Consider the following 23,162-nt stretch of genomic DNA (forward strand, 5'->3'; position numbering starts at 1 on the left):
GGTCCTTATTTACTGAAAACTTCTGGCAGATATTTTGCTCTCCTTTCTTCCTGACATAAATGTTGCACCTTTTCCTCAGATGGCAAGAAATCCTGTAAAATGTGTGTTCTGAATTTGCTGAGAAAATTAACCTTACTGAATCATTTGCCTTTCAGGCTTATCCAGAATATTTGATTACTTACCAGATTATGAAACCTGAAGCCACCATGGAAGCTTGAGGCAAATTGCTTTTGGAAATCAACAGATCTGAACATGAAGATACCAATACCTAACATCTTCTAAATTACACTGAATTGATGAAAAAATTTTATCCCCAGGCATTGTGGTAGAAAATGTGAAAAAAATTAACATTTTGACTTGATAAAGCTTTAATAATGTACAGTGTGTTTTCTAAAATTTCAAAAACTTCCTCTTTTTCAGCACTTTAACAGTTACCATTCCAGGTAAACTGGGTTTGTCTGTATTAAATTATAAGCATAAATTAACTTGAACTATGCTTTTTATATAATACTACATTGAAATCGAGCAGAAACTATAATATTCCACACAGGAATTCATTTTACTTATACTGTGTTCTTTAAAACACTGCATTTACACTGAATACAATTTCATTTGTAAAACTGTAAATAAGAGCTTTTGTACTAGCATGGTATTTATTTACATTGCTTTGTAATATAAGTGTTTTAGAACTGCAACCTTGTACAAAGTATTTTTTTCCAAACATTGCATTGTTCATCTATGTTTCATCATACACCATAAATAGGAGAAGTCTTTGATTCCAGGGTTTGTCTGTTGGGAGGGGGGAGAATATAAATTTGATTTTAATTAACCATTTTAGAATTATACAATGCTTCAACAGTTATTCAAAAGATACTCCTGTGGTTTTATTTATGAAATATGCATTCCAGAGAATCATGGCCTATGAAAGTAGGACACTCCATTTGATTACTGAAGTATTTTCCCACCTGTTTACCAGTATTTCACATTTCATGATCATTAAATTGTCTTCTAGAATTTGTATTGGACTAGATCTGTAGTTAATCAGTAGTCTTATTTCAAGGCTATTAGATCCTGTGAATTATGGCTAATAAATGATTTTCCTTGAATGTAGGTGGAAACTTTACTTCAAGGAGGTCTTTCTAGATAAGTCCCTAATACTTTAAATTAACACAAGGAAGCTGAATACATAATGTCTAGTGAGAATGAATAAATTGATTTATTTTCTGGCACATCATGGTTAGCCCGTATAACTTGTGGGTGCACACACAATATAAACATTATGGGGTGGATGGACATCTTTAGACCATCCCTGTCTTTCTGTTTATGCTTCCTCCTTGTTTATGCTCAGGCAGGTAGCTTCAGCAGTAATAGAAGCTTGCTGCTGCAGTGCTTTGTGCTGAGTGAAATAGATAGGATTGTAGGATCCTAGTTTCTTGCATTCAGCTTGATGGATAAAACACTTGTGCATGAGCAGAAAGAGCTACTCTTCTACGCAGCTATTGGCTACAGTTATCACATGACTATCTCTTGGGGGAGAAGGGCGCAAAGGAGATAAACCACCTGATCAAGGCACATTACAGATAAATGAATGCACTGCCCTCTTGTTCACCCCATCATAGTTTATCTGCATTCTCTATTTTTACTACATCTGCAATTTTTACCTACATATTTAAAAATATGTAAATAAAATGCAGACAATTATAGTTGATACCATGGGCTGAATTTTAAACTGAATAAGAGCATATTTTAATTGGTTATATTTCTACATCTAGGACTCTGTCCCATAAGTTAATTTGTTTGCAGGTCATATAACCTTAACATGGTTTTAAATGTAATAATTAGTCAAGACTACTAAATTGTCTTGCTGATATGGTGATAATGTAATTATTCTGTCCAGGAGTAAGTGTACTGAAAAGTACAAAATTATGTGAAGAATCTGAGTAATAAATAAGATCATGAAATCTAACTCTCGCAGAAAGCAATATTGACAGTGAATAAAAGGTGCTTTCATTTAAGGTATTTTTTCCCAGGATGTTGCCCACTTCTTGGTTTAGTGTAATGCTGGAGCTGGTGGTCATGCAAAATCTGGTAAATATGATTAAAATGTTGATATTTTAGTTTCATTGCTAAAATATTTCATTATGAATGATTACTTCATGTCTTGTAAAATATTGGGGTAAGATAGCATTTAAGTGGCACCACAATGTTGTTTTTGTCTGTTTTAGTTTTTGCATGATATACCTTGCATTCTGAAGGTGGAAATTGTAATGGTTTGATAGTCTTGACTTTTGAGGTGAAACTTTTATCTGTTGTGCAATTAGGTCTGCTTTACTCATATTGAAGTGTCTTACGTGTACTGTACCACATTCCATACCCATTTAACACTAAATAAATTTAAATTCACTGGTTTTCTGGTAGCATGATAGTAATTACAGGCATAATGTAAGTAAATCAATCAACCTTTCTGAGTACAAGAATTCATATTATTACAATAAACTGATTACAGTAGAACATAATGTAGTTCTGAATATGGAAAAGTTCTTAACAGAGATTAAAAGAGTGGAGTATTGGAGTAATTTGCAGCTTGGTATTGATGTTGATCAGAAATTTTTCTTCTTTTGATAGAAGAATTAAACTAAGATTTTACTTTTAGAGTTCTGCACTTAAAACACTATCAGCTGGTCCAAAAAATGGTCAAGGTTGAAAAGGGATAATTGGCCTGAATGTGTGAGGCAGTTTTGTAAAACCTATAATAATCTCCAAATCCAGGAATTCAAAACAATTGCCTATCCTTTACTGTACAGGTGTTTCAGAGTACATTTTATCTAAATGAGTAAAGGCAGAGCATTGCTTAGATCAGTTAGTGTAACACTGAAAATATATTTTTATTCCCATAGCAGACACGAATGTGGTAGGTGCTTTCCAAACACAATGAAGGTTTATTCTTATCTGGTGGTGTAGAACAGTTATGGCCACTAGAGGGCAGGAATGTAAATCTTTACTAAGACTGTAATGTGGAATTTTCAAAAGTGACTGAAGAGCATGAGTTTCATTCACTTTAACTGGGACTTGTGCTCTTGAAAAACTTAGGTGGGATTTTCAAAAGCACCTAACATGTCTAGGTTTTTAATAAATATATAAAACAACTCTATCCTGTGACTGTTTACATATAACAATTTTTAAATAAGTAATTGTATAGCAACCTACCTGCAGTTAATGAAATAATATAGCAGAGTTTTTCTGAAAGCTTTACAAATAATTTAAAGTTGAATTCTTAGTTGAAGTTAGAACAATTCAGGAAAATGTTCTCTGCGGTATATAGCTCTGACTAAGGTTAACCATACAAACCATCATTAATATTAGGTACATTAGAGCTAATTTCAGATAGGGTCAGTGTTGGCTGCTGAGAAAAATGGAAAGAACAGTGGTTTAAAGTAAATCGAAGTAGGAGGGGGACCCTCACCATTTGTCAGGAAAGCTTGGGGACAAGCACCAGTCCATCCTGCTGTTCTCACTTCAAATTCTCCAGAATCTTCATTTCTGTAGATCATGAAGAGGCAGAAAGAGCAAGGAATGACCTCTGTAAGAGGTGGGGAGCTTCCATAGAGTTCTTAGTTTGATTCGTTGCTCAGGAGCTCCAGATTGTTGTGCTGATGTGAAGTCACAAGTCTCTGTAGCTACTAACTCAACAACTTGATATTGCCGCCTGATGGAAACGCCCTTCATGATGTTACTAGCTAAGTACCTTTCTGTGATGATGTCAAGACATGGACTTCTTTGAGGTTCCTGACTCAGCACCTGAAGATTTGCTAAGCAAATGCCAAGCTATCAAGACACACTGTGGTTACTGGCTCAACGCCTCTAGTCTGTTGGGCTGACTTCAAGGCACAAGTTTCTTTGAAGTCTTTTGTTCAGAATCTTGCTCTGGTGCTGATGTCAAGGCACAGGTTTCTGAAGATTACTGGCAGAACAGCAGTAGTTTGCTGGGTTGATCTCAAGGATAAGTCCTCTGTGAGGTCAATAGCTCTAACTTGTCTGGATATTCTCACTATCCCTCTGCAAGCTAGAGGTGTTGAGCCAATGTCAGACATAGGCCCTTGTGAGGTTACGTTTATAGTTCCAGTAGCTGCTGGGGCTGATGTCAGTCCTCTTCCTTGACACTATTAATGCAGTGTCTCTAGCTTGCTTGTATGACTGTCAAGACAGAGTATTTGTTGCACAGTCAGTGGCTCAATATGTCTAACTCACTAGACTGATTTCATGGTGCAGAGTTTTGTGAATTTCAACACCTCCAGCTCACCGAGTTTTGGTCAAGGCAGTGGGCTGCCTTGAGCTCACTTGCTCATCAGCTTTAGCATAGTGGTCCTGTATTTTTTAATCCAAGCTTGTTTGGCTCTAGATGCTGCTATATACAGAAAACTAAATTAAAAGGGGGGATTGGAATCCTTCATTTAAGTGTTCCAGTATTGTAAAATTAGGGTATTTTTTAAGCTGTTAATTGGAACAGTCCAATCAACTTCTCAATCAAGTGCGCTGTCTCATTCTATGGGGGAAAACTCCCCAACTACTAATGCTGAAATACTATTCTCCAACATCTGCAGCTTTACCACTTCAGACAATGGGTTGTCTCTACTTCTATCAGCTACCAAATTCATGGCCATGAAAAATGCATCACGGACCGTGAAATCTGGTCTTTTGTGTGCTTTTACCCTATATTATACAGATTTCATTAGGAGACCAGAGTTTCTCAAATTGGGGATCCTGACCCAAAAGGGAGTTGCAGGGTAGTCACAGTATTGCCACCCTTACTTCTGCATTGCCTTCAGAGCTGGGCGGCCAGAGAACGGCGACTTTTGGCCAGGTACCCAGCTCTGAAGTCAGCGCCCCACCAGCAGCAGCACAGAAGTTAGGGAGGCAATACCATACCATGTCATCCTTACTTCAGCGCTACTGCTAGCGGTGGTTCTGCCCTCAGTGCTGGGCTCCCGGCCAGCAGCCATTGCTCTCCAGCTGCCCAGCTCTGAAGGCTGCACTGCTCCCAGCAGCAACCCCCCCTACAAAAGCCTTCTGACCCCCTCTCCCCCACAACTCCTTTTTGGGTCAGGATCCCTACAGTTATGACACTGTGAAATTTCACATGTAAATAGCTGAAATCATGAAATTTACTATTTTTTAAATCCTATGACCGTGAAATTGGTAGGGCCCTACCTATGAGACAGGACCAGACCTGTTAGTCAAGGAAAGGCCCTGTCTCAGGCAAATTCACAGATCATATGCTTTAATTTGTAAACCTGTTTTGTTTTTCTTTCCCCTCCTTGGTGTTTGCTTGATGTGGTGGGATATTTAATTTCAGTGTTGCCTAACAGGTTTGGTCTGCAGCTGGCAGCTGTCCCTCACCCAAAACAGGTCAAGATGGCACTTCAAAATGAAGTAGTACACTAAATGCCTTTCACCAGTAATTTCTTGCCCGAGTGTGTGTTTTGTTTTTTGCTTCTCCTGAGGAGGTGGCGGCGACTAACTTAGGAGGGTGCTCTAAAAGGGTAGCTGATCCTGTTCCTCTCACCTCTGGTTGCTCCCTTCGCCCCCAACGGTGTTGGGCCCAGACAGCAGTTTCTTCACCATTGCTGTAGCTATCTCCAGGAAACCTGACTGAGTTAAACAGCACTGATCCTCCAGTAATAGTGCCTGGATCCACTTCCAGGGCAGACATCTCCATTTAAGCCCTCGTCTCTTTCTCTCTGGCCCTTCCACCACAATTAGTGACCTGAGAGAGCCTGTTATAAACACCGGTGTTTGGACAGTTCCTTCATCTTTTTGCTTTCCTATTCATTCTAACAAAATGGTATCTTCTGAGATCCCATCCCCTGAGTATATGTTAGCCATAGGAGACATTATTCTTATCCTTGCAATGCTCCATCCTCCCCCTCTACTCCTTGCTGAGAAAGAGATTGAACCCTATTCCAGGAGGAGAGGAACTTCACGCCCCATCCTACTGGAATTACTCCCTCCAAAGGAGTAACACCCTGCTTGAACTCAGACCATCCCTCCTACCATGACATGTGGGTCCCTCCAAAGGATTGTTCATCCTCTCAGAAAGGATCCCCAGAATTTAGTGTCCTGGGCAAAGCTTAGGTTCTCCACTGCTTTGTCCAGAACCGAACAGAAGAGGAAGTGGGAGAGAGCCCACTTTCTTCACATCCTTTAGAGTCTAGATCACTCCTTCAAAAGAAGGAAAGACCAAACACAGCAGACCAAAACTACAAAAGCTCAAGAAAATTGTTACTTAAAAATACCTGTTTAACTCCCTTACAAGAGGTAATTTCTGAAAATCTAGTATGGGTTTAATCTTCCTCTTCTGAGGATGAAGACATCTCGGATCCCAAATTGAGACCATGGAAGAAACAAGTATCTAAGCAGATCGCTTTGAATTAGTAATGCTACTCAGAATGATTTCTCTTGATATCAAAGCTGATGAGGTTCCACCATTGCAGAACAGTTGTGATGTGAAAGAAAGTGAGACTACCAAAAATAACTCCTCAAATAAGAGTGGGAATAGCCTAATAAATATGGAAGTCTTTCAAGTCAGGTGCAGAAGTTTTACACAATACCTATCACTAAAACACTCTGCCAGTTTGCCTCAGATGCCTGCAGTAATGCCTCCCTGAATAATGGCTCAAGTAAGTAGTACTGCATCCACCTTAGGCACAGCCATTTTACCTTGGGGATGGAACTTTCCCTGAGTGAACCAAGATGAAAAGGATAGCCTGTGGGAGAAAGTACAGAGCTGCTTCCACTGCACTTCATACTTCAGCTGTATCCAACAGTTTACAAAGAAAAAGTTCAAAGAACCACTGAATGGGAACTGCTTGCTAGATTAAGGGGAGCGTTCCAGCACAGTCACTGGCAGTAAGAAGGGAGGGAGAGAGGGGCCTGGCAGCGTCCCTTATACCAGTGCATACGCGGGCCACTCTAGAGGGTGCCAGAGCTGGTCCCCTATGGATACCACTGAGGAAAAACTTCCAGCACCATTGCATATGGTGAGCACACATACCTAGAATGTAATGGACATGAGCAAGCACTCAATCAAGAAGAATTTCCATGACACAGCTGGAGGTAGGCTTCCCTGAGATATGTAGATAAGACCCTCTTGGAAATTACTGCTAACATAGATGGCAGATTCTCTACTGGGAATTTTATCCTCTTGCCAGATTTGTTCCAATATTTTAGATCCAGAATTTCCAGCTGAGCATTTGGAAATTGGGAAGAATGTAAAAGAGATTTATCATTGCTCCACTTTAGGTACACATTGTATGGCTCTAATTGCTAGTAAGTAGGAAATAACTTATTTAAAAGAATTGGAAGAAATTGTGTTGGAAAAATATCTAGGATGAGCGGTTCTCTAGAATTTGATACCATAGCCTGACAAAACCACTTTCATCACCTTTTGGGCAGAGGAAGAGACTGACTATCACAAAGAGAAATTTATCATTCTTCTCCTATGCCTCCTGAGGAGACCTGGCTCTGGATTATCTTGGAATCATTGATCAGTCTTGTATTCTTGGCTTGATTCCGTCAACCCTTCTCTTCTTCAAAATCAGTTTTTGAAGAGGAAAAGGTGAAATGGCAAAAGAGTTGCTTGCTCTTTTTAAGACTGTCTGAAGTCCCTCACTTGGTGGTTCAAGGAGAGGAAGGACTAATTTTCCTTAACCTCAATCACAGTTTAAGGAATTCTTAATTTTCCTCCAGCATAGCTGAATGATGCCGTAGAGACAAAGAAGAAATTTTTCACATGGTAGATTTAAAATCCTTGGAAGTAAGATTTTCAAACATGGTGTAGGCCCAAGTTAGGGCTGCCTGTGCATACTTCAGCTATATCCAACTGCTTTGAAGTGCAATGGAAGCTCTATACTTTCTCCCATGGGCTGTCCTTTCATCTTAGGTACCAGCCAAAAGACCTAAAAAACACATGGGAAGGGGGCGCTCCCCGGATACCCATAAGGACAAGGCACAGGTGGAGCCCAGACGGACTCAGGCTATCTCACTGTCCCTGGAACCCACCCAAGTGACAGCCTCACTGATGGGACCTACTCCACCCCACAAGCTGCCTCCCACTCCTGAGAGTGCTAGAGGCACGCAGTACCTCACAGAAGCCTTGCAAACAGCAAGAGATATTTTCTCCCTCCTGGTGCCGCCAACTCCGCAGGAAGAGCAACCCATGGACCCCTCCCTCCCACCTGTTTCAAGAGGAAAGCCTTCAATGGTACCCCTGCACAAGTCATCCCTGAGGCAACATACCCTGGCCCCATCCCACGCCCCAGAGCCATGCCAACAACCTCTGGAGCTGCATCCCAGAACACAGGCCCCCAACCAGGCATCGAGTTCCCAACACAGATGACCGAAGTCAAGGCACCAATCCCTGGGAATCCAGACACCAGTCACTGGACCCACGGTACTGGGCCACAGAAGCACGCCATCAGTCCTCGGAGCCCTGGAGATCTCTTCTTAGTGTCCAAGCATTGCTCGCCAGAGCCCCCTTGATGCTCTCAGGGGTTTTGGCACCGCTCCTCAGAGCCTCGCCAGATCCACGACACTGGTTACCGGAACCTTGTCACCAGAGCCCCATCACCAATCACCACTGCGTGATGGATGGTCCCCTCGCTCCTGGGCATCGGAACTGACACACTATGCTCAAAACAGGTGGCATCACTCCCCAGATTATTACAGGGCCTATGCACATCACCACTGATCGCCGGATACGTGGCATGGTTTTGTGGATTCCCGGTACCGCTCCCCGAAGGGCAGGTTCAAGGCCGCCAGATATAGTGGGGAAGCCTACCGTATGGTGACTCCGACAGGGTCACCCGAGGAAGATTATTGCTCCTCTATCTCTGACAGCGAGGATTTGCTGGCCCCCAGAGACCTACCACCACCTGCGCAGCCAGCAGGCGAGTCTACAAGTGCATGGCCACAAGGTCAGTGGCCATGGACCTGGCAGGAATATAACCCGTGGGCGTGTTCCCAAGCTGGAGGACCTCAGACTGTACTATCAGTCTCAGGGGTGTCGGAAGACCTTCAGCATCAGTGTCTCGCCCTGCCCCAGGCTCAGAGGTTGGGTCGGGCCAAGGGGCCCAGGAACCATTCCCTCCAGGACATGTGGCTCCCCAGGCATATGGGACGCACAACCCACCCTTCCCTCTGGGCTGGCCGCCGCCGCCGCCTCCTCCTGATGAGGCAGTAGCAGGCCCCTCACAGACGGTGCCCCAGGATGTTGTCAAATCCCACCAGGAGCTGCACAGACAGGTCGCAGCGAACCTGGGATTAAAGGCTGAGGAAATGTCCAAAGCAGAGGCCTTCCTGTTTGATGTGCTGGCTGCAGTGGTGCAGAGCGTAAGCACTACATCCCTGCAAAAGGGTTCGAGTACCTGTATACGCACTACTCCCCCCGGTGGCTAGTAGTCACAGCGGCCAATGAGAATGACAGGCATGGTCAATGCAGCTCGACCCCCAAGAGTAAAGACGCCAAGCAACTCGATCTATACAGCAGGAAAATTAATTGTACCGCCAGCCTACAGCTTTGCATAGCAAACCACCAGGCCCTGCTCGGCGGATGTCATTTTAATGTATGACAATCCACAGCCAAGTTTGCTGACTCAATCCCGCAGGACGTTAAGCAGGAGTTCAGTGCCATGCTGGGTGAGGGTAGGGCGATTGCAAGGGTCTCCCTCCAGGCCGCCTCAGACACAGCAGATTCCACAGCCAGAGCCATGGTATCGGCGGTGTCAATGAGATGGGCATAATGGCTGTAGTCATCTGGCCTCTCAGCAGAAGACCAACAATTGATCCAGGACCTCCCGTTCAATGGCTCGGCCCTGTTTTCTGAACAAATGGACAGCAGATTACACAGCCTGAAAGACTCTAGGGCCACTCTTTGCTCGCTGAGCCTGTACACCTTGACCCACGCTAGGAAGCAATTTAAGCCTCAACACGCTCAGAGGTTTATGAGCGAGGCCAGAGCGGAACCATACCACAAAAAGAACAGGTATTTATAGGCACCGCCAAGGTCAGCTGTCAGCAGTGGGGGCTCATTCAGGCCCCTCCTAAGAACAGGCAGTCATTTTGAAGGGACGCTCGAGGCCTCCATCATCCCCTTCCTGGAGACTGGTATGCAGCCCTTGACCTAAAAGACGCTTACTTTCACATCTTAATATTTCCCGGCCACAAAAGATTTCTATGGTTTTTGGTCAGACACATTATCAGTTCGCAGCGTTCCCATTTGACCTAGCGACAGCACCAAGAGTATTTACAAAGTGCATGGCAGTAGTCACAGCTTACCTCAGGAATCAGGGGGTCCAGATCTAGCCCTATCTGGACAACTGGCTCATCAAGGGTCACTCCAAAGGGCAGGTTCAGCGCAGTATCGAGGTGCTCTGAGTCACTTGTCGCACCCTAGGCCTGTTGGTAAACGGACATTGGTTAGTGTTCAGAGGACAGAGTTCATCGGAGCAGTCCTCGACTCTACCCAAGCCACAGCATTCTTACCACAAGCCAGATTCAGAGTAATGTCAGATCTGAGTGCCCAAGTCACCACACACCCGCTCACTACAGCTCAGGTCTGTCTCAGACTCCTAGGGCACGTGGCTGCATGCACCTATGTAGTCCAGCACACAAGGCTGCGGCTGAGGCCCCTTCAAATGCGGCTGTCATTGGTCTATTCCCCAGTCAGACACCCCTTGGAAAGACTCCTCATGGTCCCACCCCGGTTACTCGCCTCCCTCCCATGATGGTGCAGTCCAAATCCAGTGATGGAAGGGTTTCCGTTTGCGCCTCCACAGCCCACAGTGTCCCTGGTGTCGGATGCGTCTGACCTCAGCTGAGAAGTGCACCTTAGTGCCCTCAAACTCAAGGACTATGGTCACAGGAGGAGCTGTTGTGTCACATAAATGTCAGAGAGTTCAGGGCCATCCGCCTGGCATGTGAGGTGTTCCTTCCTCCTCTATCTGGTGAGTGGTGCACATAATGACAGACAACATGGCCTCCATGTTCTACATCAACAGACAAGAGGGAGCCTGTTTCTCAGTCCTGTGTCAGGAAGCTCTTCCTGTCTGAGACTTCTGCAACTAGTATGCTATCCACATAGAAGCCTCTCATCTCCCCGGGGTTCAGAACACGCTGGCAGATTGCCTCAGCTGGTCCTTCTATCACCTCGAGTGGTCCCTCCACTTGGAGGTTGCCCGGATGTTCTTCCAAAGGTGAGGAGCTCCCTAAGTGGACCTGTTCGCCACCAGACAGAACAGAAAATGCCATCAATTCTGCTCGTTATAAGGTCTCAACGGTGGCTCTGTCGGATGCCTTCCTTTTGTCGTGGTCAGAGGATCTCATGTATGCCTTTCTGCCAGTCCTGCTGATCATCAGGGTCCTTTTCAAGATCAAGAAGGACAAGGCACGAGTCATTATGATCACCCTGGCCTGGCCTCACCAGCATTGGTTCGGCACTCTCATGGACTTGGCAGTGGCAGCCCCATGGACTCTTCCCAGCTGTCTGGACTTGCTGTCTCAGGATCACGGACAGTTGCTGAACCTGAACCTCACCTCTCTCTCCACCTCACCGGGTGAATGCTGCCTGGCTAAGTCCCAAGGAGCAGGCCTGCTCCGCTCAGGTCAAGCAGGTTCTGCTGGAAAGCAGAAAATTCCTCCACTAAAGCTACCTGCCTCACAAATTGGAAGTGCTTCTCCTGCTGGGCTTCAGAGCCTCTTTACAAAATCACTTTAGTGCCTCTTTACAATCCATCCTAGACTACCTCCTGCATTTAAAGCTCCAAGGCCTTGCCTTTTCATTGGTCAAGGTGCACTTGGCGGCTATATCAGCCTTTCATTTGCATGTCCAGGGGAGATCAGTATTCTCACATAAGATGACGATCAGGTTCCTTAAGGGCCTCGAGGCTGTTTCCTCCGATCCGGGATCCAGTTCCCCAATGGAATCTTAATCTAGGGTTTTCCAGGTTTACTGGTTCTCCTTTCAAGCCGCTTGCTCTCTCTTGGCAAGGCGAGTCTCCAAGATTAAAGCTCTTACATCGGAGCCTCATACAGGGTGTTTTACCAGGATTAGGTCCAGCTGTGTCCCCTTTCTGCCAAAGGTGGTGCTGCAGTTCCATGTCAACCAAGACATCTTCCTTCCGGTGTTCTGTCCAAAGCCACACGCGTCTAACGAAGATAGACTTCTGGACACCCTACACATCAGGCATGCCCTTGCTTTCTACCTGGAGTGTACTAAGCCTTTCCACAGATCGACTCAACTCTTCACTGTGGTGACTGACAGAATGAAGGACCTCCCAGTGTCATCCCAAAGGATCTCTTCCTGGATCACTACCTGCATCCGTACCTGCTACGAATTGGTGCAGGTGACACGTCCGCCAATAGTAACTGCTCACTCCAGAAGAGCTCAGGTGTCGTCAGCCACTTTCCTGGCTCATGTCCCCCATCCAGGACATTTGCAGAGCCGTGATGTGGTCGTCGATACACACCTTCACAATGCATTACGCCATTACCCAGCAAACTAGGGATGATGCTGGATTTGGCAGAGCTGTGTTGCAATCGACATATCCATGAACTCCTCCCTGCCTCCAGAGGTACTGCTTGGGAGTCACCTACAATGGAATGGACATGAGCAAGCACTTGAAGGGAAAAAAAAACGGTTACTCACCTTTTGTAACTGTTGTTCTTTGAGATGTGTTGCTCATGTCCATTCCATGACCCACCCTCCTTCCCCTCAGTAGGAGTTCCGGCAAGAAGATACTGAGGGCGCGGGAGGGTTGGCAGCGCCCCTTTATACTGGTGCATATGCGCACCACTCCAGAGGGCGCCAGAGCCAGCACCGGTGCATGTGGCGAGACCACACACCTACAATGGAATGGACATGAGCAACGCATCTCGAAGAAGATCAACAATTACAAAAGGTGAGTAACCGTTTTTTCCTCTGATTCTTCTAGGGCCAGGTCTATTTCAATATCAGATATAGCCCTTTGGCTTGGTTTCTTCCTGTGAACTACCACCAAAGTGGTGGTAGTTCTGTGTGGTGGTTTTGTGATGTGAACAAATGTCCAGTGGGAACCGTTGAAAAACTCCTTTCACTGTAGATCAAAGTCAGATTTGAACCCCGTTATGCAAAGGTGAAAGCCTGGTGTGAACAACCTTTGTGTCATTTCACCCTCTTTAATTGGGTTCTTTAAAAGCCACTCTGTAAAAGTATGCTTTAAAGGCGCAGAGCTCAAGAATGGATGTTTTCTGGTTCAAACTCAAAATCCTAGACTGCGAGACACAGAGTTTAAAATGACACTGTGAATGATAGAAGTGATGCATGTTTCAGAGGAAAATGTAAATTACTCTGCTTTAAAACAGGATAATTTCCAGTCTAAACACTGAATGAAATAAAATAATTAAATCACACCATAACAGAAACAGTTTGGTATATATTTGAGTTTTAAATATAAAAGGATTGTCTGCTTAACATAAAAGGAACTATGCTAAATTTGTATTTATAGATGAGGATTAAGTAAGCTAATCCTCCAGTAGTTTATATTATTAATTGTTAGGAAGTAAGATAGATTCATCTGTATATTAACAGTTTGAAATCTATAGCTCAGTATGGCGAAGACAGCACAAGAGAGACCACCAGTTCTGACAATCAGTCATTCACATTTCCCACTGTTTTGCTCTATTGTAGCAAAATGTGAGAAGCTGCTCTCAAGTCCACACAGACAAAGCTCTTTATTAGTCTTTACTGAGGCATGATCCAGGCATCTATGCTGAAGCTGCTAGCCTGAAAGAAGTGCTACTTGATGGCATCTGGCAGCTTGGCTTTGCAGTGGATAGATTTATGAGCTGTGAAAGATGGTCAAATTAACATCCTAGGCATTCTTGATAGGATTAGAGTTTCTGGGACATGCAGTTATTTGCATATTGCCCTGACTTACCACATTAGTATTGTGTCTTTGTGGCTCATTTTAATACATGATTTCTGTATTTCCTCCCTCCCTGTACAGCTGACTGTTTTTAGTTACTCCTTGCATTCTTACAGAGATCCCAGCTCCCCTAATATTCCAAGTAGAAATACTGATTTTTGAGCCTGACATTTTCTAATTAAAACATTAATGTAAATAGAGAGCACTAGTTATAGTTCGTGAACTCTATCCTTATGCAGGGATGGATGCTCTTCAATAGCTGCATGATCCAGAGAAGTTTAATGTAAAACTGCATTAACCATGCTTACTAGAGTTGGGAAAGGATACCTGCTGACAGTGTGAATTAACTTTTCCCCCCAAGAATGGGGGGGGGGGGCAGATTAAATGCAAGTATCTAAGCAGATCGCTACATTACATAAAAATATTTCAAGTAATTACCAAAGTTTTCAAAAAGTTTAATTTCACCACTTAAAGAAGTCTAAAGAAAAATGCTTCCCATCCTCAAAAAGTACACAGCATTTCCCCAAAAGCTAGGTTGCGTATGACTACACAAGCTACAGTCACACCTTATCCTTGCAGTCCAGACATACCCTGTGATGTACTTCAACTTTGATAGTCAAATGATTTTGCAATACAGTAACTCCTCACTTAATGTTGTAGTTATGTTCCTGAAAAATGTGACTTCAAGCGAAACAATGTTAAGCGAATCCAATTTCCCCAAAAGAATTAATGTAATGGGGGGGGGGTTAGGTTCCGCGGAATTTTTTTTCACCAGATAAAAGACTATACATAATATATGTTTTAAACCATTTAAAACTGTACACAGCAATGATTGTAAAGCTTGGATGAGGTGGTGGAGTCAGAGGGTGGAAGGGGGTGGGATATTTCCCAGGGAATGCCTTACTGTTAAATGATGAACTAGCACTCGGCTGAGGCCTCAAAGGTTAACACGTTGTTAATGTAGCCTCACACTCTACAAGGCAACACAAATGGAGGAAGGGGAGACAGCATGGGAGACAGAGATACACACCTTGTGTGTGTGTGTGTGTGTGTGTGTGTGAGAGAGAGAGAGAGAGAGAGAGAGAGAGAGATGCACATTGCCCCTTTACGTATGCTGACCACACTCAAAGTATATTGCCTTTTTAAGTAGATCAGCAAGTTGAGACAGTAGCTGCTGCCAGCAAGTTGCGTCATCCTGAGTCTTGTAGTGTCCCCCCCCGCTCTATGGAGATGGGGTAAGCGGGGGGCAGGAGCAGGGGGAGGGGGACACCCTGACATTAGTCCTCCTCTTCTCCCGTCCCCTGCACAGCAAGCAGGAGGCTTCCGGGAGCAGCTCCAAGGCAGAGGGCAGGAGCAGCACAGGGCAGTGAGGGGAGGGACAGCTGAACTGCCGGCAATTGATAGTCTGCTGGGTGGTCTGCCGCACAGGGAACTTAGGGGAGCAGGGAGCTGATTAGCGGGGCTGCCGGTCCACCCTGGTTCCAAGCCCCCACCAGCTAGCGCCAACGGGCTGCTCTCCCTGCAAGCAGTGGACAAAGCAGCTGGCTGCCCAACAACGTTATAAGGGAGCATTGCGCAAGTTTAAATGAGCATGTTCCCTAACTGATCAGCAACATAACAAAACAACGTTAACCGGGACGACTTTAAGTGAGGAGTTACTGTATCCACATGTAGAACAGAACAAGCCTGTGGTAATAGTGATATTCCAGCATGAGTGAAAAGGAAAGTGTTAAACCGCAAAGTTGAAAACCTGCTGATAAAGATATATACAACATTTTCTTAGAGTTAAGTACCTTAGAACTGAAAAAACATTGGTTAGATATTCTCCCCTAGTAATCCGTATATGGCAAGTTTGCCCACACTCCCCTTCCAGACCCCCTGGCCCATTTCTGTAGCCTCACCTCCATTAGGAATGAAACTTAGGTGGAGTCTTTCCTCTCTTTTCAGCCAATCTCTTTTCAGTTCCAATATAAAAGCAAAGAAAGCCTCCTTATCAGAAGTCCTAGCACTGTGGCTGCAGCAACAAGGTTATCTCTCCATGTTCCCAATGAAGGCTTGATATCTTAGCTAGAAGAAACGTTACTACAGGTAAGAGATTCTTAATAAGTTGTTTAGGCATGGTTACTTCTTGAAGGCTGTTTGCAACAGTAGAGTGTTAAAAATACATAAGTTATATCCAGCTGATGGGGTAGAAACCGTTTTCCAAAAAAACCAAAACAAAAAAACCACAAGTTCCTTATAAAATGCATTAAGCTTTGCATGACTAGTCTCCCCAAAGGCCTACCTGTTCATAGCCTCATCACAGCCAAGAGGAGGCTCCATTCCAAATAAGCAGGTGATCCAGGCAGCTCAAAGTGAGTGGTGGTCCCATGACACTTATAGTGACACATCTCACTCCTCATAATTCATTTAGTGAACTAGTACAAGCTCACAGACAGAGAAAGGTGTATCATGAAGTGTGTGTGGCTGCAGCAGGGAAAGGGACTTGCCAAGGTTTCAGGCTTTCAATTTATGGAGTTATTGCAGGAAAATCAAGGGGTAATATTAGTAACGGCGCACGCGTTAATCCACTAGAAAGAATAGCAATCTATACACACAAGTTACTATTTGTAACTGCTTTTAAAATAACTCTGTCGGTGTTTTGGGCTTTTTGATTTCAGGTTTTCATTACACAGAGAAGAGTTGGGGTTTTCATTCTACTGAGATGCCTTAATTGAAAAACTAATGTCTGGGTTTGGGCCACAATGTCAAAAATTAGGTGGTGTGGTGAGGGGCGTTACAGAAATGTCTGAAGTAGAAGAGATTTTGAACATCTTCAGAGTTCAGAGGTGTTAAGATTTCTAATAATTGTTTGGCTTGTTATATGGAGAGGCCCCTAGGCTCAGGGGCGGTTAGTTGGCTCCATGCGCTGCTCCTGTATGAAGGCAACCCCCCCCCCCCCAGCTCCCATTGGCCGTGGTTCCTGGCCAATGGGAGCTGCAGAGCCGGGGCTAATTTAGCTACAACTAATCAGGAGAAAGATCTTTGATAGTTCTCTGAAGACATCCACGCACTGTGCAGCAGCAATCAAAAAAACAAACGGGGTGTTAGGAATCATTAAAAAAGGGATAGAGAATAAGATGGAGAATATCTTATTGCCCTTATATAAATCCATAGTACGCTCACATCTTGAATACTGCGTACAGATGTGGTCCCCTCATCTCAAAAAAGATATACTGGCATTAGAAAAGGTTCAGAAAAGGGCAACTAAAATGATTAGGAGTTTGGAACGGGTCCCATATGAGGAGAGATTAAAGAGGCTAGGACTTTTCATCTTGGAAAAGAAGAGACTAAAGGGGGGATATGATAGAGGTATATAAAATCATGAGTGGTGTGGAGAAAGTGAAAAGGAAAAGTTATTTACTTGTTCCCATAATATAAGAACTAGGGGCCGCCAAGTGAAATTAATGGGTAGCAGGTTTAAAACAAATAAAAGGAAGTTCTTCTTCACTCAGCGCACAGCCAACCTGTGGAACTCCTTGCCTGAGGAGGTTGTGAGGGAGGTTTAAACAGGGTTTAAAAGAGAACTGGATAAATTCATGGAGGTTAAGTCCATTAATGGCTGTTAGCCAGGATGGGTAAGGAATGGTGTCCCTAGCCTCTGTTTGTCAGAAGGTGGAGATGGATGGCAGGAGGGAGATCACTTGATCATTACCTGTTGGGTTCACTCCCTCTGTGGCACCTGGCATTGGCCACTGTCGGTAGACTGGATACTGGGCTGGATGGACCTTTGGTCTGACCCAGTATGGCCATTCTTATGTTCTTATGACCTCTGCCCTAAAAGTATGTCTACACTGCAGTTAAACACCCATAGCTGGCCTGCGTCACCTGGCTCGGGCTTGTAGGGCTGGGGCTGTAAAATTGCAGTGTAGATGTTCAGCTTCAGGCTAAAGCCTGGGTTCAGGCCAGCCACGGGTATTTAACTGTAGTGTAGACATACCCTTAGAGTGTTGGCAGCCAGCGTAAGTGTGATCAGCCTTGGACTGCTCTTACAGACCAACGTGGCACATAGCTGGCTTGGGTCTTAGAGCTCCCTTCACAACCAGGCCCTCCTGAGTTGAACTGTCCACTCCAAAGACAGACACGAGGATTTGGGCTTTCATTTTATTTTGATCGGAACCAAACAAATCTTCTGAAGTGCAAAGAGAGATGTTTGCTGATATTTAATGTTCCTGTGTGACTCCTGCACCATGAAAACTTAGCAAAGGTAAATTTAAAAAATAACAAAAAACCAATGGAATAAAGCCCTTAAGGTTCCCTTACTGTTTACAGTGAACTCACAGATGTTTACAATGCTCCTATAAGCTGTTAAAATACAGTCAATATGTACATTTCTCCTTGTGATGGTCGAAAAGAGAGTCCTTATTGGCCCCTCTATGGGTGGCATGACATCGTGCCCTATATTCAATAGGTTCTTCAGATTGCCTAACTGTCTGCTGAGGGCTGCTGGAGAATAGAACTGAAAAGGAAAAAAATGTTCATGCTATGTGGTCTCGGATCCAATGAAAATGCAGATTGCTTCAGCTGGGGATAAAAGAACTTTAAAAAAAAAAAAGTGCTTGTAGTCTTGGAGCTACTATTAAAAGGGGAGATGAATCACGAGAGACCATTTCATGCCAAGGTACATTAGAGAGTAGAATCTCAAAGAGCTATTAACCCTCAGTAAGAGTTGTGTGGAAGTCCTTTGCTGTCAGGACAGAAGCATGCATATAAATTTAATACTGTTTGTCCTTGGGCAGAGACAAAAGATTACTTCTATATCCTTAACATCTTGTCTCTACTAACATGAAATGATATTCCACTGTGTTGCCGCCGCCTCAATCCTTTCCTGTCAACAGAATAGCAATGATAGATGTATAATTTTGAAAGGTTTTGCTGTGAAAAGAAAAAAATGGTCTGAAATCAGTGTGCATGTTTTATGTACATTTCTTTTAGGTCTTGTCTGTTTCATTGCAAATCATTATGCAGGTCAAGGCAGGTCTTTTGGGAAGTGGTATTATAATTTTATAATTCTTTAAAAAAAAAAAAAAACTTTTGAAAAATTCCTGCATTGGATCTCCCTTTCCGAAGTTTCTCTAGATTAGCTGAGGTTTGATTTTGATGTATTTAATATAATTGTAGTTCCAAAGGTGAATGTGATTCACAGTAAATGCTACTAGAAAAGCATAACTGTGCAAGATTCTGTGATCTTTTTAACTCAGACCTCATATTCTACAGACACTTCTGTGGCCCAGTCCTTACTCATGTAAGTAAACCCATTGAGTTCACTGTGACTACTCATATGAATAAGGAATATTTATGTGAGTATGATTTGCAGGATCAAATCCTTTAAGAGTTTTCTAGTAAATTAACAACTATTCTGCATAAATCTTAAGTAAAACATTGCACTTTAAGATTTGGATCTTTTTTTATAGACTCCAATCTTTTTACTTGTTTTCTTTGATAAATTCAGTATAATCTCTCTGTGTGTGTGTGTGTGTGTGTGTTTATATTTATATATTACAAAAAGTTATTTACCATAGTTATGTTCATAAAAATTCTTTCATTAAATGTCTTCTGATTTTGAGAAGTCTTAAAATGGAAAATATAGCCAAAATAGAAATCTGAAATTAAAATCAGGTTTAATCCTGAAGTTTTATTTTAAAAGGTTCTAGATTTCATCTGAGAGTTAATCATAGAACATATATAGGTGATCTAACTAAATTCTAAAAGTAACATTTAAATGTTCATTATGGTTTGTATATAATAAAAATATTATGTACATTATGCTCCTCAAAAAGGCGCATTGTATGAATGCAATAGCCTTACAGTGTTACATATGTTTTTCATTATAGCCAATTGAAATATACTTCTGCTAAAGTGAAGTCAATACAGTCTTTCTAACAGCAAGACAAGTACAGCAAGCCAGCATCATGCAACATCCCCTTCATAAGGTACACATTAATATCGAGCATAAACATGTATACAATTTCAGATTATAAGGGTTAATAAAGAACACTTCCAGATTTACAGGGTGTAACCTTGTCCTTGTTGTTATGAAGCTGAAGTTATTTTTGCTGTATTTGTGCATTTTCTTAATTTTCTAAGACCATGAGAATTTTCAGTGTTTCTCTTTGTAATCATTCAAGACTGTGTTTGAGTCAAGTGGAATGTAATGTGACTGCGAGGCACGTGGTGCTCCAGGAGAAGGCGGGAGGGACCTGTTCTGTGGGAAGGCTGCATTTTGATGAGTAAAAATCACACCATAGCGATCAGGCCATTTCTTCTATTCAGAAAGCTGGAATGTGGGCTGAGTTAAGGATGGTGCAGCCTTCCCTCTCACGCCCTTTCCCCCCCTCCAAGGCACATGCATCATTAACCTTCTGAATGCTTGAAATAAATAGAACAAAATATTTTCCTTACACTGAGGGTAACAGAGACTGTACAAATCTAACAAAGCAAGGCACATACCAAACCACATTAAGCCCTACGAGCCTGAATTATTTCTAAAGCTGTATAATATCTTCTACATGATTGTACTTGATAGATCCCCTCCCTTAGTGAAACACTGTGGTGACGGGGAAAATTAATCTAAACTCTATAATACCTTCTGTTTAAAAGCTTCCCAAATGTAATTATGTTTATGGATTGAGCATGAAATCCTTAAATCCAAATTATTAGCGGAGTAAGGTTGTAGTGAAAATTGGAAAGTCTGCTGTGGAAATGCCTGTCGTATTGTTTGATTTTTCTGTGAGTTTCAGTAAAAGGCTCACGGTGCAAGGTAGGGCAATATTATATTAGGGTTATTTAAAGAGAAGTCACTAAAGACTTAAGATTCAGTTACCCAACTTGCTTTCATTTAAATTGTTGCTGTCCTGTGCCCCTGTCTTATTGTTCTGTTTAAGGGCTTGATTCTGGCGCACTGCTCCACAATGCAAATGTATGAAAAAAAGTTTAAAATTTTGAGGATACCCATTCAAACCGTTGGATCTTGAACCCATGCAGAAAACATTAATTACAACTAATTAGATGTGAAATAATTTACATATGTACTGTTGTATAAGGATGTAGCCAATAGGAATCTATCTGAATAGAGATCATTTGACAAGACTCTGGCTCCTCACTTGTCACAGAGTCATAGACTTTAAGGTCAGAAGGGACCATTATGATTGTCTAGTCTGTCCCAAGTTGTAAGTGTACAAATGGATTTGTAAAGGTAATGATGAGACTGAAATTCAAAACAAGCTCTCATCTCCCCGCGTGCTGCTGGAAAACAATTAAAATCACAGCTTATATCTGTTTTCAGAATCCTGACAGCTAACCTCTGTTCTCCACAGCTTACCTTAGTCTCTCAGTATCCCACATGTAGTTACACTTTCTAAGCTGTAGAATGATGTTCAGCTTGGATGTGCATAACAAGAAGACACTGACCACCAGTTGAACCATATTACTGTAGAATCTTCTCCCTAGGTAAGTACTGGTAACAAGTTTATGCACTGAGCTGTGTTAGGTCTAATGAGGAAATTACTAAGGATTCCATCAGGACAAATGGAGTCATATTGCAGGGGAAAAGACTCATTCAAGCCAAAACAAGCTAAACATAAATCATGTTATCGAGAAATATGAATCTGATTTCCCTTTCCTCAAACCAGTTTCTCACACAGAGATCTGTGAACATTAAAGAACTTTGCTGTCTTGATTAAGGCCCCAGTTCAACCAAGTATTGAAATGCATACTTAATTTTAACTTTAAGCCAATGGGACTTAAACACATGCTTAAGCGTTTTGCTGAATGGGAGCCCAACTGCTAGTACTTTCAGTTCCATCATTGTGAAAATCCTTATGTATAACCTTAGACTGAAAGGCGGAGATCAGCAACTGAGCACAACTCCAGATGTTAAGTACAGGTTAACCCTCTGCACAGATTTCAGTTTCAAAATGAGAGAGAGTGAACAGTTGAAATGTTTCAGTGGGAGTTGCAGAAAAGGGTCCTGGAAAGCACTTGCTTGTATAGATATCAGTATTTTCTATTTTCTATAAAAGTCATAAGTAGTTCACATATAGGGCAGGACCCGTAATGTATTGAAGCAATCTACATGTAACAGTGGGCACATACTGTATAAGATGTATTAATTGAAATGGCTGCAATTTCATATGGAGGAGAGTCATCTGATCTATGGCTTTTGCTCTTTCATAATAATGCACAGCTCTACTATTCTGTTAGTTGTAATTGACAATTAAGGACTCAGTGGCATTATTTTAATGTGAGTTTTTCACTCAAACTCTTCAATGTAAGTTGAAGGGAGTATTCAGGTTTAATGCTTAGGTGACCTGCTCAGGGAGAGCACATCCAAGCAGACTAGGGATTGCTCACTAGACTTCATTACACCAGTTCTTTGCACTAAGAATGGATCCACAACATTTTAGTGCCAGTGAATATGAACAATGTGGTAGATGAAGTCAGAATTTGGTCTCTTCTGGCAAAGTTAAACAAATCTCCCAGACAGACCTGACAGTGAGCAGAACGAAGACACACAGGAAGCATCATGGCAATTACAGTAAACATTTAGTTTCTGAGACACTTAATAGGAACTACATTTTTAGATTGTTCAACAAATAAATAGTGGCATCTTGCCCAGACGTCCCTCCCCAACATTTCCTTCCCCCTTTTCAATTTAAATGCCTAAGTACCCAACGCAGAATCTAGGAAAGAATAATTCCCATTGTGGTCATCGTGCACAAAAACAAAAGAACCTACTGATCAAAGATTTGGGATCTGCAGCCCAAACTTTGTCATGTGACCAGCCAGCTCTGTTTCCAGCTGTCAAACTACAAACTGGTCTGGAACTGCTTCACCATTTATTTGGAGCACTAGTTGCATAGCAACAGCTTCAGGCAGTCATTTACATTGTTTTACATTTCATGGCCACTGAAGTTTCTTGGGGAAACTTTCTGTAGTTTAGCCATATCAAGATTTTTTTTTCCCAGCTGACTTCCACAGAATCCTTTCCCTAGCAATATAATCTTTCACTGACATAGAAGTTATAATTTCTTAAAGCATCATCTTTTGTCCTTCCCTATTAAAATATCAAAACGTCATGCCCTTTCAGTGCTTTGTTTCCATCCAGATACATATCTTGAAATGCATTGGAATGAAGTGAGCCTAGTTCAAGCAAAAGACCATGTT

The 23,162-nt window shown here is 42.8% G+C and overlaps 1 protein-coding gene across 4 annotated transcripts in view; it reads left to right on the plus strand.

Moving 5' to 3' along the window:
* TNKS2 (tankyrase 2) overlaps positions 1 to 23,162 on the plus strand; it is a 299,288-nt gene that overhangs the window by 61,131 nt on the left and 214,995 nt on the right. For 2 of the 4 annotated variants that reach the window (XM_074959064.1, XM_074959065.1), the window contains one exon: positions 156 to 2,577. The exons of 1 other annotated variant lie outside the window; for it this stretch is intronic. In XM_074959064.1, coding sequence (XP_074815165.1) covers positions 156 to 218 — 63 coding nt within the window. In that variant the 3' untranslated portion in view covers positions 219 to 2,577. Of the gene's footprint in view, positions 1 to 155; positions 2,580 to 23,162 lie in introns of those variants that run through there. One more of the 4 variants, XM_074959066.1, reaches the window with a different exon arrangement.

The sequence above is a fragment of the Natator depressus genome, chromosome 7 (assembly GCF_965152275.1).
Source record: "Natator depressus isolate rNatDep1 chromosome 7, rNatDep2.hap1, whole genome shotgun sequence".
NCBI lineage: Eukaryota > Metazoa > Chordata > Testudines > Cheloniidae > Natator > Natator depressus.